The sequence below is a fragment of the Panthera uncia genome, chromosome C2 (genome assembly GCF_023721935.1).
Source record: "Panthera uncia isolate 11264 chromosome C2, Puncia_PCG_1.0, whole genome shotgun sequence".
Taxonomy (NCBI): Eukaryota; Metazoa; Chordata; class Mammalia; order Carnivora; family Felidae; genus Panthera; species Panthera uncia.
In genome coordinates, this window is record NC_064810.1 from 66,888,673 (window position 1) to 66,901,940 (window position 13,268).

At 41.8% G+C, this 13,268-nt stretch overlaps 1 protein-coding gene across 2 annotated transcripts in view; it reads left to right on the forward strand.

The window, feature by feature from the left end:
* The window catches only part of PARP14 (poly(ADP-ribose) polymerase family member 14), a 42,243-nt gene that overhangs the window by 2,149 nt on the left and 26,826 nt on the right, over positions 1 to 13,268 (forward strand). The window contains exons 2-5 of one of the 2 annotated variants that reach the window (XM_049628290.1): positions 2,885 to 3,018; positions 3,779 to 3,812; positions 8,214 to 8,456; positions 11,159 to 11,395. In XM_049628290.1, coding sequence (XP_049484247.1) covers positions 2,885 to 3,018; positions 3,779 to 3,812; positions 8,214 to 8,456; positions 11,159 to 11,395 — 648 coding nt within the window. Of the gene's footprint in view, positions 1 to 906; positions 3,019 to 3,778; positions 5,924 to 8,213; positions 8,457 to 11,158; positions 11,396 to 13,268 lie in introns of those variants that run through there. The other variant, XM_049628292.1, reaches the window with a different exon arrangement.

A 13,268-nucleotide genomic window follows, 5' to 3' on the forward strand; every position in this document is an offset into this window, starting at 1 on the left:
AACTGTCCACATCATATGAGCCTGGCCCTTAGGGACTCTTCTTCCTTCTCCTTTAGAATCCCGTTATCCTTGTGAGTAGTTCAAATTGGGGCCACAGACCTCTGCATCTGACTCACAGCAGGCTAAACAGACACAGTCCCAGCTCTCTCTTAGAGATTTAGGAAACCTGGGTTTGGGTCAGCGGGAATCTGCACATTTAAACAGCACCCCAGGTGCCCCTGGTGTGCTAAAGTTTGAGAAACCCTGTTGTTTGTTGACAACCCTGAATGAATGTGATTACAGAAAGTACAAATGGCATAAAAAAGAAAGTACAAATGGCATAAAAATATCAACAGTGCAAAATACGATTTTGTGTCAATAACATCATTCTCTTCCAGCCCTGAAAACAGAAATGGTTTCAGTGTCCCGGCCAGGCTTCTTTCCTCACATTGCCCAGCCCACTACCCCTACCTCCATCCCCAGGCTACAGTAGTGGCCCCTCTCAAACAGACAACTCAGACTTAGTACAACTCAAAACCTTTTATGGACAAAGACCCTGGGTGGGTTGGGGGGAGGGGGAGGGTTCCTATTCAGTTTCAGTTTCCTACCAGAGGAACCATTGCCTCTGTAACAGGTTATCAGAAATTTGCCAACAATGGTTGACCCACCCTAGTGGGTCCTTCGGGTGTTCTTTCTTTTGCAGGAATTCCCTCCACCCTCCACTCTAGGAACTGGCTTCAACAGGTATAGGCCCACAGTGTAGCACAACTTTATCCATATAATTCACATAATAAGAATGAACCCAACAGCACTTCTCTATAGAAATTAATGCATAGCAAACAGAAGTATTCAGAAGCTATATCTTACTTTTATTTGTTTGTTTGTTTATTTATTTATTTTGAGAGAGAGAGAGAGAGAGAGAGAGAGTGTGTGTGTGTGTGTGTGCACACGCTCACATGAGCAGGGGAAGGACAGAGAGAGAGGGAGAGAGAGGAGAGAATGAGAATCCCAAGCTGACAACGAGGAGCTGACCCTCATGTGAGGCTCAAACCCACAAACTGCAAGACCATGACTTGAGCCAAAATCAGAGCTGGATGCTTATCTAACTGAGCCACCCAGGCACCCTGCTGTATCTTACTTGTAAATAGTTCACTCAATTTCTGAAACATCAAGTATAAATTGACTAATACGATTTTAATCCGTGTTTCAGATGTGTGCATTTATCATTCTTTCTGGTCATAATTTGGCTCCTGATTATTTTCAGTCTCTTTGGGGTAAGGAAACCCGTCTCCTTAAGTAAATTAAATGTAGGTGGTCTGAAGTTAGTGCAGAAGGGAGGTTGTCCACAGGGGGTAAGGGTGGCTGGACATCAGAGTTTCAGCTCTTTTTCCTCCCAGATTCACCTCTCCTTGTTGCAGATCACTTACTGATATTGCTCCTGCCTGCTCTCTTGAAATAATGGTGCCGTACATATTGTGCACAATCTGAGAACAGGCTTTGGCATTTAGATGCCTAGATAGGACTCTACCAAAGTCTAAGGAATAATAAAAGGAATGCATCACAGAAGCCCACGACTCTAGACAACTTGGCTTATAAAACTTGGCTTGTTCTAAGGCTTCAGGGGTCTTATCCAGTCCTCAGTCCTCACTCTAGCTTAGGACAGCCCCTTAAGAGTCCGTGTGAAAATCTCTTCTGCCTGATAAAGAGCGAAATTAGAGTCTGGCATTCCTTCTCATGTTGTTAATGGGGCTTGTTTTCCAAGTTAGTATCCAGTTAAGGCCTCACTTCTCCTACCCCTTCATGGATACGTGAGGTGGGAAAGTTATTCAAGCTCCTCTTAATGACTCCCTATATCCTTGGCCTCTCAGACCATCCACATCAGAATACAACATGGTAGCCCAACATTCGTGTCAGAGCTACATCTGTGAGTAATAGGGCACTTTCAAAGGTTCCCCTTCACCCTGACCTCTTTGCGCCATCTAACTATTTTGACCACATCTCCTCTCCTCTAAAGTCACTCATTCCCTATTTTCTGTGGCCTTAGGTACAGATTTTCCTTTTCTCTCTCTGGCCGTTCCTCATAATTATAACCTACATTTGCATAACTCTTGTGGGTGTTACAAAATTCATTCACAGGCACTGCTTTAAGGGAGGAAACAGACTCAAGAAGTTAAGATATTTTCTCAATGTCACTCATCTAGTTTTTGGCAGAGTTGGAATTTGAATCCAAGTCTTTGGACTCCTATGTTCATTGGTCAGTTTTTTCACTACAGCCCAGCTGCCTGGAATGCTAATTCTATTTTTTTTTTTTTTAATCTCTCACCTCCCTTCTTTTCTACTCCTTTTATTACTGGATGTGAGGGTCTTATCACAGGTTAAAGAACTGAGTGAAACATCTTTTGCACTAGGCACTTGGCCATTCTGCTCATGGTCACTCAAGTCGCCTTCCTAAAACACAGCTGTCATCATGCCATGTCCCAGCACCCAATCTTCACTGGCTCACCATGAGGCATGCTTTGATTACTTTCCTTCATTTGTGGAATAAATATTGCTACCTTTCTGAGTGCCTACTGAACATCAGGTACTGAACTAAGTTCTTTATAATGTTTTTTAACACACAACACTTGTACAAGACAGTCTTCATTAATAACTTATTATAGACAAGAGACTGAGGCTGTGTAAGTAAGACTTATTAAAGAACATGCCCAATGTTTAAAAAAAAAAGTAGGTATAAAGATGGAATTGAAATCCATGTCTACTTGCTAAACTTTTCCTCTTTTCACCACACAAGGACTCACTTGGGAAAATGACCAAGCCATTGAATGATGATGATGAAACCCTCTGGAAATCATGGAGTAATTTTGTGAATAAAAATTTCTTGACAGTTTTTTTTTTTTAACTTCAGTTCGGCAAAAAGTTCTGGAGAAAAAGAACCATGAGTTAATATGGCCAGGAAAAGGAACATTCAAGTTAACTGTCCAGTTGCCCACAGCCCCAGACAAGGTCCAGGATGCCTTTGAGGAGGAAATTCCAACAAAGGTAAGTCAAAACATGAGTAAAAGGGAAGTAGGATGTTCTGCCGAGGTGTGTGGGAAGGGAATCACAACATGGGGAATACGGTGGGATGAGAAGTATAAATCAAATTGGAGTAGAAAGCACCTTACAGATGTGGAGGGAGTGAGAGTGGTCATGAGGTAGTTATGGAATAATGAAGGAGGGGGCGCTTTTTGTTTGATTTTAGGCACTTTCGGAAAGTCAGAATTTTCAGATTGTAATAAGGGTGGTTTGAAGGTATAAATTTTTGGGTTTGTTTGTCCTGGGTGCTTTTAACCTGGAACTTGCTCTGTTTGCTTTATCTTTACATCACTTTGAGGGGACAGTGATCCATACTGCATGTACTATTTCCTTGACTGTCAAATGGGATAGTCATAGTATCTACCTTGTTGGATTGTTGTGAGGATTAAAGAGACAACCTCTGTAAAGCATCTGGCCCGGTGCTGGTTAATAGCAAACACTCAATACATGTTAAATGGGGGGAAAGATTTAGGGCTTACTCCATACCCCAAACGCTTGGTGTTAATTGGAATTTCTGTTATTTGTGACTCATTTTACCAATGATTTTGGAGCTAAGTAGATATAACACTATGCACGAGGTGCATTCAACAGCATAATTGCTAGAGCTTTTTATTATTGTTTCTATTGACCCTACGCCTCCAGGCCAGTCCCCAGGGACAGTTTCTCAATGTAAGGAAATTATTAGTAATTTATTGATGCTACTCTATTGTCTATTGGATTTCAGGAACCGGAAGGCAAAGAACATGTCAAAGAACCAGGTAAGGTCAAAGAACTGAGACAGGTGGCCTTCGCCAGCAGTTTTGCTTTCATTACAGATGGCACCTGCAAGGGTCATCCTTCTCTTCTTGACTTCACAAAGCAGGGTGTGCTCAGCTTAGAGACGCCTCAGGCTGCCTTATCTACATATTCTCGGCCAGTTGTTCTCAGGGTGAGCATTGGGGAAACCCCCTGAGAGCTTAGGGCTCAGGTAGAAGCATGGAAACAGCTCTCTCTGTGGGGACTGGGAGACACCTTGCAATTGAAGGGAAGCAAAGAGGTGCCTGGGAGATGGTGATAAGCCAACCTTTAGAGCCCATCAAGAAGCAAAGACATGATGTGTCAGTGGGTGCCGTATGTGGCTAAGTCTATTTCTGAGCACTGAGTGTGGAGGGTGCTGTCCTCTGGAGCCACAACAGGAGGGTGGACAAAGGCTTCTAAGTGCTGGGTGCAGGATGTGAGTGCAGCACCCCCCAGGCCAGCAGCAGCTCTTTTCATCCCATCTGCTGTAGGAAACGGCCTGCAACCTAGTAGCTGTTGTGGATCCTGCTGCTTCACTTGTGTCCGGATGTTGGCCTGTAGTACCACCTGCCAGTTACTAAAGAAGCAATTAGTTTTCCTGGCTAAGCATGCTGTTATAAAGGGGAGGGATGAGGACCTATGCTGAATGGCTGAGTAAGAGAGATAAAATGATGTATATACCCAAATCATAGGCAAAAGGAATCCCAAAAAATGTATAAATTATTGTCCTCTAAAATTGAAATTGTCTTGAGAACATGTTTAGAGGTTTGCAACCTTCTCTTTTGAAAATAGCACTAAGCTGAGGGCTGCCTTTACTTGGCAAACCGACTGGATAGGGATGTATAGATTGTTTTCATCTAACATGCTATTAAACTATAGAATCTAGGATGCATGGTTTTCTTAGAAGCTCATGATTCTTATAAGATAGGAATTTTTTTTGTCTGTTTGGAGTAATTCCTGCTTTCTATTCTTCAGATATGGAACTGGCTTATACAACTCCCGGTGTTCATTGTGACCCCCTAAATCCTTATCTATTCTTGGAAAATGCCTTATGTGTTGTACCCTCAAACTCAATTTTAGACCAGGAAGTGGTTTTATACTGGTAAATTTATATCTGTACCACTTCCTGGGTCTAGAATTAATCGAGTCTGTGTTTCTTACGGTTTCATAGATTTTACCCTCACTGTGTCTTAACTGATTTGTCAGCACTATTTCAGATTCACTTATAACCCCAAGTATAAGTGAATAAGTATAAGGAAGAGCCATCCAGCCCCACCCACCAGTGGAATTTTCATCATACTGGAGATTTTAGATTCATTGGCTAGCCTGTTTTTACATGACCCAGACTCTAATGATAGTCACCAGCCAGGAAGTTGGGCAGTCTTTGACAAAATACTTAATGGTCCCCTTTAAGAGACATAAGAGGAGGTCCTTTGCTGAATGGTTACTCCACACTGAATCCTAACAGTGAGCCTAAGGCTAGGACTCTTGAAATTAATTGGGATGGTATAGATAGTTTTCAGAACGAGCAAAATCAGGGTGGAAGGTGGTTCCCTAATAGGTCCCGTATTTCAGGAACGATAAGAACGGAGAATGCTGCCCTGAGAGTGCATGGGGCATGCACGAAATCCTGAAGTTGGAGATGGACAAGCAGTTGACAGAGTAAGGATAGGTCAATCAAGCCACACACCAACATCAGGGGATGTGAGCCCTGAGCTAATGTTCGATTCCCGGCGAAGCAGAGTTGGGATGGGTCTGAAAGGTGGAAACCAGCAGTTGGAAGAACCTGTAGAAGAGAGACACGCAAGAGCAGAGAAACACTGGCCCTTGTGGTCAGCAAACTCTGGCTTTTTCAAATCTATATTTCCAGCCTGGACTCTTCTAAATTCCAGACCTTGTGTCTGATCTTCCTGTTGGAAAATATGTGAGAGCCACCATGTCTGAAGCTACCTGTGTCATCTTCCTCCTCCTACCCTTTCCGGCTACCTTATTTCTCTTGAAGTACACAACCAGTCTGCCCGTCACCTACTAGAAACTTCAGTCGTCTCTCCTCTTTAAGCCTTCACAGACATCGGTCACAGAGACGATCAATGTAAGTTTTCCTCATCTGTCCCTCCCTTATGCCAGACTCCCATTATTACCTCACAAATCCAGTATGGCAGGAGTGCCCTGTATCTGGGGTCTCTCTGATGTCCTTCCCCTGAAATCTGACCAGCCCTTTGTACTATTGCTGAATATCCTGTCACCCTTATCACAGAAACCTTCCACAACTCACTCTTACTACCAACTGCAAGATAAAGTCCACACCACATTCTGGACAAAGACGATTTTTTTTGGCCTCACTTTTGTCTGCACACAAGTGCTCCTTGAGCTTCATCAGTCAGATCACCTTTTCCTAAGTAGTTTGGGGCAGTCACAGCACCCTGCCTGTACTTCTATTGCTCACGACCCCTTCCATCCCACTTCTCTCTACCTACACTCTAGAGAGCTTTCAAGATCCACTCAGCCTCCCCTTTTCTCTGAAGGCTTTCCAAGGCAGCCCAGTCCCATTCTTTCTCTCTCAGACTCCTGGATGGATTGTTGATGCTCTTTATTTGGCAGTTAACCAAGCCTCAAGCCTCTCTTGTGATGGAGCTTCTAATAGTCATAGAAGCTTATGTCGCTGGAAAGGCTCTAACCATTCGGTTAATCCAATACTCTTCATTTTGTAAAGAGACATGCCTGAGGTCACATGGCTAAAGAGTGGCTGAGTCAGGGCTTGCACTCAGGCAACCTCATCCCCAGCTCAGCAGTCCTCCTGCTTCATGACATCTGTCTCATTGAAAGATAATTTAGGTTATTATTGAATCCTCAAGCCAATTTTTATTTGGCATGAATGTGTATATGTGTGTGTGGTGTTACATCTAGCATGTAACAGGAGTATGTGTGAGGGTGATCCGACTGGGGTAACAAATCATAGGTCGATATAGTTGGCAGCTGGGGAGTGGGGGAGTCTAGACTGCTTCACAGTCATTCAGGAATCCCAGATTCCTTCCATCTTTTGACAATATTACTATTGATATGTGGCCTCCAAAGTCACTGCAAGGGAGAATGGAGAGTCACATAAAGGAGATTTGTACTGGCCAGGCTTGGAAGTACACTTCACACTTCCACACGTATCCCATTAGCCACATGAGCTTGACTGTGGGAAGTCTGGGAAATGTTGCTCAGAGAGAAAACAAAATGGATTTGGTGAGCACAGAGCATTTTACTCTGTCATAATAAACCTTTACAAATGTCGGTTCCCTTTGTCATTTTTCTTGTATGCCTCCATGAGAAAAATCTGTAAGTTCCTTATTTCATGTTTTGTGTATGCATCCCTCTGTACACCTCTAGTGCCTTGAATATAATAAGGGCCCCAACTGAATAGTCACTCACAGAACGTCTAAAGATCTTATACACATCATGCTGCAGTGAGTGAGTGAGGTCTGAGTGAGACTGACCTGATACAGAGATGGAACTCACTTAGGGCCAACAGCGGAGAGGAATAAGCTGGCTGGGGTGATTGCTGTTCAGTGAGCTTGACATATACATACAGCTCTCTAGGCAATTTTACTTTCTATGTGTCTTCCTTGGTCATTCAGCAAGTATCCTTTTTTTCTCTTCGGTGATGAAAACTTAATACTTTTCAGAGCATAACGTGTTACATGGGCATCGTAAGATATTCTCGCTTTCCTCCAGTGGCCCAAGCAGTAAATCTCCAATTCAGCAAATGCTATTGAACCTCAAGAATATACTATGTGCCAGCAATACAGGATGAATAAATATATCCCTTGCTTTTGAGAAGCTGACTTGAATAACTATAATAAGGTGCTTGATAGAAGCATGTGTCAAATACTACAAAAGGCAGGTTCCTCAGAGAGACAAGGCAGGAAAGGATATAATAAAATCAAACTTAATAATAACAATAGACTGTTAAGTGCTCCATTTTATTTATTTAAAAAAATTTTAATGTTTACTTATTTTTGAGAGAGAGACAGAGAGAGAGAGAGAGAGAGAGAGAGAGAGAGAGAGAGAGAGAGGGGGAGGGGCAGAGAGGGAGACACAGAATCTGAAGCAGGCTCCAGGCTCCGAGCTGTCAGCACAGAGCCAGATGCGGGGCTCAAACTCATGAACTGTGAGATCATGACCTGAGCCGAAGTTGTACACTCAACCAACTGAGCCACCCAGGTACCCTGCTCCATTTTACTTTTAATTACATTAAGCAAAAAGCTTTCTAAAATCTGTTTGAGTTAGCCAAGAGAATGAGAAGGAAAGAGGACAGTGTCTTAAGATAATTTACTTTGCTAAGATCATGGTAGATTAATATAACATCTTGTATCTTTTTGTCCTTCTAAAATCAGATGTGTCAGAAGAATTGGATACAAAACTTTCTCTCAACAGAAGATCAGAAAAAGTGGAAGATACCTCAGAAGAATGTGAAAATATTTCCTCTTTGGTTGCATTTGAAAATCTCAAGGCAAATGTAACTGATATAATGTTAACCTTGCTAGTGGAGAACATAAGTGGCCTGTCCAATGCTGATTTTCAAGTGGAAGTAATACGAGATTTTGATGTTGCTGTAGTTACCTTTCAAAAATGTATAGGTAAGATCAAGTGATGCTGTATTTACCTATCTTTCTTTGCACCACACTTTGGGATTTGAGACATCCAGCTAATGTCTTTGAAAGTTGGACTCTTTCCAGTAGCTAGTAGGAGAGGACTCCAAGTTAATATCGATGCTTTTTTATTTTGAAAGAGAAGCAACTTTGTTTTAAAACTAAATTCTGATATATACAGTAAATCAGACTTTAGTGTATGAGTGGTGTGTGTGTGTGTGTGTGTGTGTGTGTGTGTGTGTGTGTGTGTGAGTGTGTGAAAGAGAGAGAGAGAGGGACAGAGACAGAGAAAACACACCCAAATAGAAATCTAAAGTCTAAGGTTATTAAAGTGATTCCACCTGGGTGGCTCCGTCAGTTAAACGTCCGACTCTTGATTTCAGCTCAGGTCATGATCTCCTGGTTTGTGAGATCCAGCCCCACATGGGGCTGACAGCACAGAGCTTGTTTGGGATTCTCTCTCTTCTTCTCCCTCTCCCTCTGCCCTTCCCCCACTCATGCTCTCTCTCTTGAAATAAATAAACATTAAAAGAAAAAAATTAAAGTGATTCCAGGCAGAGGAGTCAGCATTTTCACATGTGTTATCTTATTGGGATAAGTAAATATTGATACGTGTTACCAAACTGGACTTATTGGAAGGTAATAATAATAGCAGGCAGTCATATAGTGATACTATAAGTCAGGTACTATGGTAAGCTCAGTACATGTATTTATTTCTTTTCAACAACCTTTTTTTTTGTTTGTTTATTTACTTTGAGAGAGGGGTCTAGGGGCAGAGAAAGGAAGAGAGAATCTCAGGCAGGCTTCACACTGTCAGTGTGGAGCCCGATGTGGGGCTCGAGCTCACAAACCAGGAGGTCATGACCTGAGCCAAAATCAAGAATCGGATGCTTAACCAACTGAGCTCCTCAACAACCTTTTGAGATCATTATTATTATTCCTCATTTTACAGTTGAGGAGACAGAGGTGCCAGGATGCTAATAAATTCTTGGATTTGAACCCAGGCAGCCCTGTTCACTTATCTCCTTTACAATATATTTCCTTAGTACTTTCATGGTCATCACGTAGGCAGGAGGGTAAGTGGATGGGATGCAGGAAATGAATGCTTTTCAAGGTCTGTGGGAGGAGTCGTCTTCAGAAGGACAAGAAAATTTCCCAATTCCAAGCCTTCGCTATTCCGTGGCCATGGTAGTAGAATGGTTAAATAAGAGCACAGGTCACAAAGTCAGAACTCTAGCTCCAACATTTGACCACTTATCTGAGGTTGTCTGAGTTACTACCCTCTGTGCTTTACTTTTCTTATCTGTAAAATGGAGAAAGTAGTAGCTACCTGATATGATTTCTAAGAGGATTAAATGAGATAATGTTTGCAAAGCTCTTAATATAGTATCTAAGACATGATAAGGATTCAAGAAAGAGCTATTCTTATATCAAATTTATAATTATTTCTTATAAAGGTAAAACTAAATGGCCCTGCTTTTGTTCATTAATCAAAACTCTTAAATATCTACTATGTGCCAGGCTAGGTGCTATGGGTACAGAGATGAATAATTCTTGGTTCCTGCTCTTGAGGACCTCAAATGGAGTTGGAGACCCATATGTAAATGAAAAATGGCAGATGCAAGAGGTGAAGCCATGAGCAGCAGGCTGTGGGGAATGGGAGGAAGGGGAACCCAAACAAGGTGGCTTGGTTTTGCCTTGCTTGCCTATGAAGTTTATACTCCAGTGATCCCAGTCTGCGGGGTCCCTGGTACACTGTTGTTTCCTGCCACTGCTCTTCTCTCTGTCTGAAATGTTTCCTCCCCTTATCTGTCTGCTAATCTCTTCTTTATCTTTCAGAATTCAGATCAGCATCCACTTTCTCTGGGGATCCTTGCGGGATTCCCTGTATTTGTCTTCCTGCCTCATCTGATCCTACAATAGGTCCTTTGTTTGCTTTCAAGATTCCTTCCCTCCTAGGTGGTGAACTTTCAAGGACTTGTTACACTCATTTCTTTATCCCCAGATCCTAGCAGAGTACCTGTCACATTGTGGGTCCACCATCAATATCTATGAATTTCAAAGAGATAATCAGGCTGAGTCCTGAAGGAGGAATAGGACAAGGATATTTTTTTTTTAAATCAGAGAAGGGCATTTCAGGCATAGGAAATTGTATATATGGAGGCAAAAGGGAATGAGGATTTCAAAATAATGACTAGGTTTTTTGGCAGTATGGAAAATAAAACGAATGGCAGAGAATAACCAGAGGTGATGTTTGGAAATTAGTTTAGACTCAAATAGCCAAACAAGGGCATTTTTAGCCTAGCTGAGGAGTGTGAACTGATGCTTGCTGCCTACAGGTAATGGGGAGCCATTGTAGGACTTGAGAAAGAAGTGAAATGAGACGATTTGTATTGTAGACAGAGCTCTCCGGTAGGGGTAAGATGTCAAGTGGGGTGGGGGAGGGCTGTGACTGGAAGCAGGGACAGAGCTCAGTGGCAGTAATCCAGGTAAAACATTCATATGTGTATCGCTGTTCAGAGACCAGGAGTTTTAAGCATGTAAATCCTCATATAAAAATAAAATATTGCCTCTAAAAATTGAGTGTTTATCTATCTCCTTTATCTCAACTAATATTCAGACAGTTTCTTCTGTATAATATAAAGATATAATCATAATTTTCTGATTGATTGATTAATTTTGATTTGTAGATGCTGTGAAATTTGTTGATGATTGTGCCAGGCACCATTCAGTGAAACAACTTCAACTTTCTCCACGACTTCTGGAAGTGACAAAAACAATCAGGGTTGAAAACCTGCCACCTGGGGCTGATGACTATAATTTGAAATGTTTATTTGAAAATCCTCTATATGGAGGAGGAAGAATTGCCAGGATTCAGTGTTTGCCTGAAGAGAGTTCAGCTCTGATTGAGTTTTTTGACAAAAAAGGTAATATCTATGAGCTTGACATTATAAACCTACCTGACATAATCTAAACTGTTTTAGCGGATCTTAATAGTTATCAGTTGAGTTCTGATGCATGTTATTTTTTATTCATAAATTTCATTGGAAATCCAATTAGTAATCCCATTCATCTGGGATATCACAGTTAATGGGCCCAGTGATTTAAACATTAGAGAAGCAATGCTGAAGACATAAGGAGATTCTCTCATGAGTCTCTACCTATAATGGAAAATACATAATTCTTAGAATCTTTGAAATACTGTATTAAAGAAGAGGTGATCTGTGTTTTAGCTGTATACTTGGTAGAAATTTTCAAGTTAATTTCCACAAGATTAGGTAAAGAAATGCTCAGAAACACATACAGTTCCTATACTACTTCCCCTTTCACCTGTCAGTATCATCATTCAGAAATTAATAGGGGTGGTTAGTGGCATCCATTGGATGCCTGCTGGATAGTTCTTTGCAGCAACCCTGTGAAAACCATGTCCAGCTGAATCTCAGGGAAACACTTCTGAGGGTTTTGTGGATATTAGATTGCCAGTTCTCCGAGGCATGTGCAAAGTCAGCGCAGAGATTCCACTTGATGTTCGGAGGTGAAGGCTGAGGAGTAGGAATTAGGGGGTCAGACATTTTAGGGAAAGAAGGAACAGTGAGTTTGGGATTACCAGGGGGAGCATGAGACAGGATCACGTGGTATTCCACCCACTGAAGATAAACTGCTTCATGAGCATAGGGGAAGGAAGCTCCCTTGGGCTTTGATGAGTTAGGGAAACGGGTGAAGGTATGGTTTAGATTAAAATGGAATGAAATTCCTAGTATTCCTTGGACAAGGGGACAAAAGAGGAGCTTCTGTCACAATTTCTTTAAATCTCCCTGAGCCTGGGTTTGGGATTAACAGCTGTCTACTCTAGAAGTTAACTTCCCAGTTTATGGTGGGGCTTCCAACCTCTTGAAGGCTTGGGCAGTTGACTGTGTCCTCAGAATGTCTACATTACATTCTGTATGGCTAATAACAGGAACTGCTTAATCTGGGTTACTTTATGCAGAGCTGCATCTGTGAACAGCAGGGTACTCTCAGAGGTTCCCCTTCGCCCTGACCTCTTGATGCTGTCTGACTGTGTTGACCATGCCTTTTGCTCTAAACCCACAAACTCTGTGTTCTCCGTGGTCTGAGATATACTGATCTTCCCTTTCTTTCTCTGGCTGCTCCTTCTCATGATGATGACTTACATTTGCATAACCCTGCAAGGTGCTACAAAATACATTCACAGGCACTGCTTTATGGGCATTGCTATTACTGTAATTCCTATTTTACAAATGAGAAACTGCAGCAGAGAAACGTCAAATAACTTGACCAAGGTTACACAGCTAGTACATGATAGAGCCAGGATTTGAACATGGCTAGACTGGACCCTAATCTATGCTCTTAAATTCTCCACTCTTTCCTAATCTCCCGCTCACCTATACCATTAATTTTTCTTATGGGCCATCTCACCACTTACAACAGGTTATTAGTAATGAGGCAAACTGTAGCTAAAGCTGGATTAAACGGATAATTTATTTAGCAGTCTACACTTTATGCAGATTATTTAAGAGGAATAAGTAAGGCACTTACTCTAAAATTATTTTGTTCAATTTTACAAAGCCTGATTCACAAAATCTTAAGGAAAGGAACTCTTTTTTTTTTTTTAAGGAGAGGGGAACTGTTCCAGACTTTTAAAAAAATGTTTATTTATTTGTTTTGAGAGAGAGAGTGAGCAGGGAGGGGCAGAGACCAAGAATTCCAAGCAGGCTCTGCATTGCCAGCACAAAGCCCAACTCATGAACCATGAGATCATGGCCTGAGTCAAAACCAAGA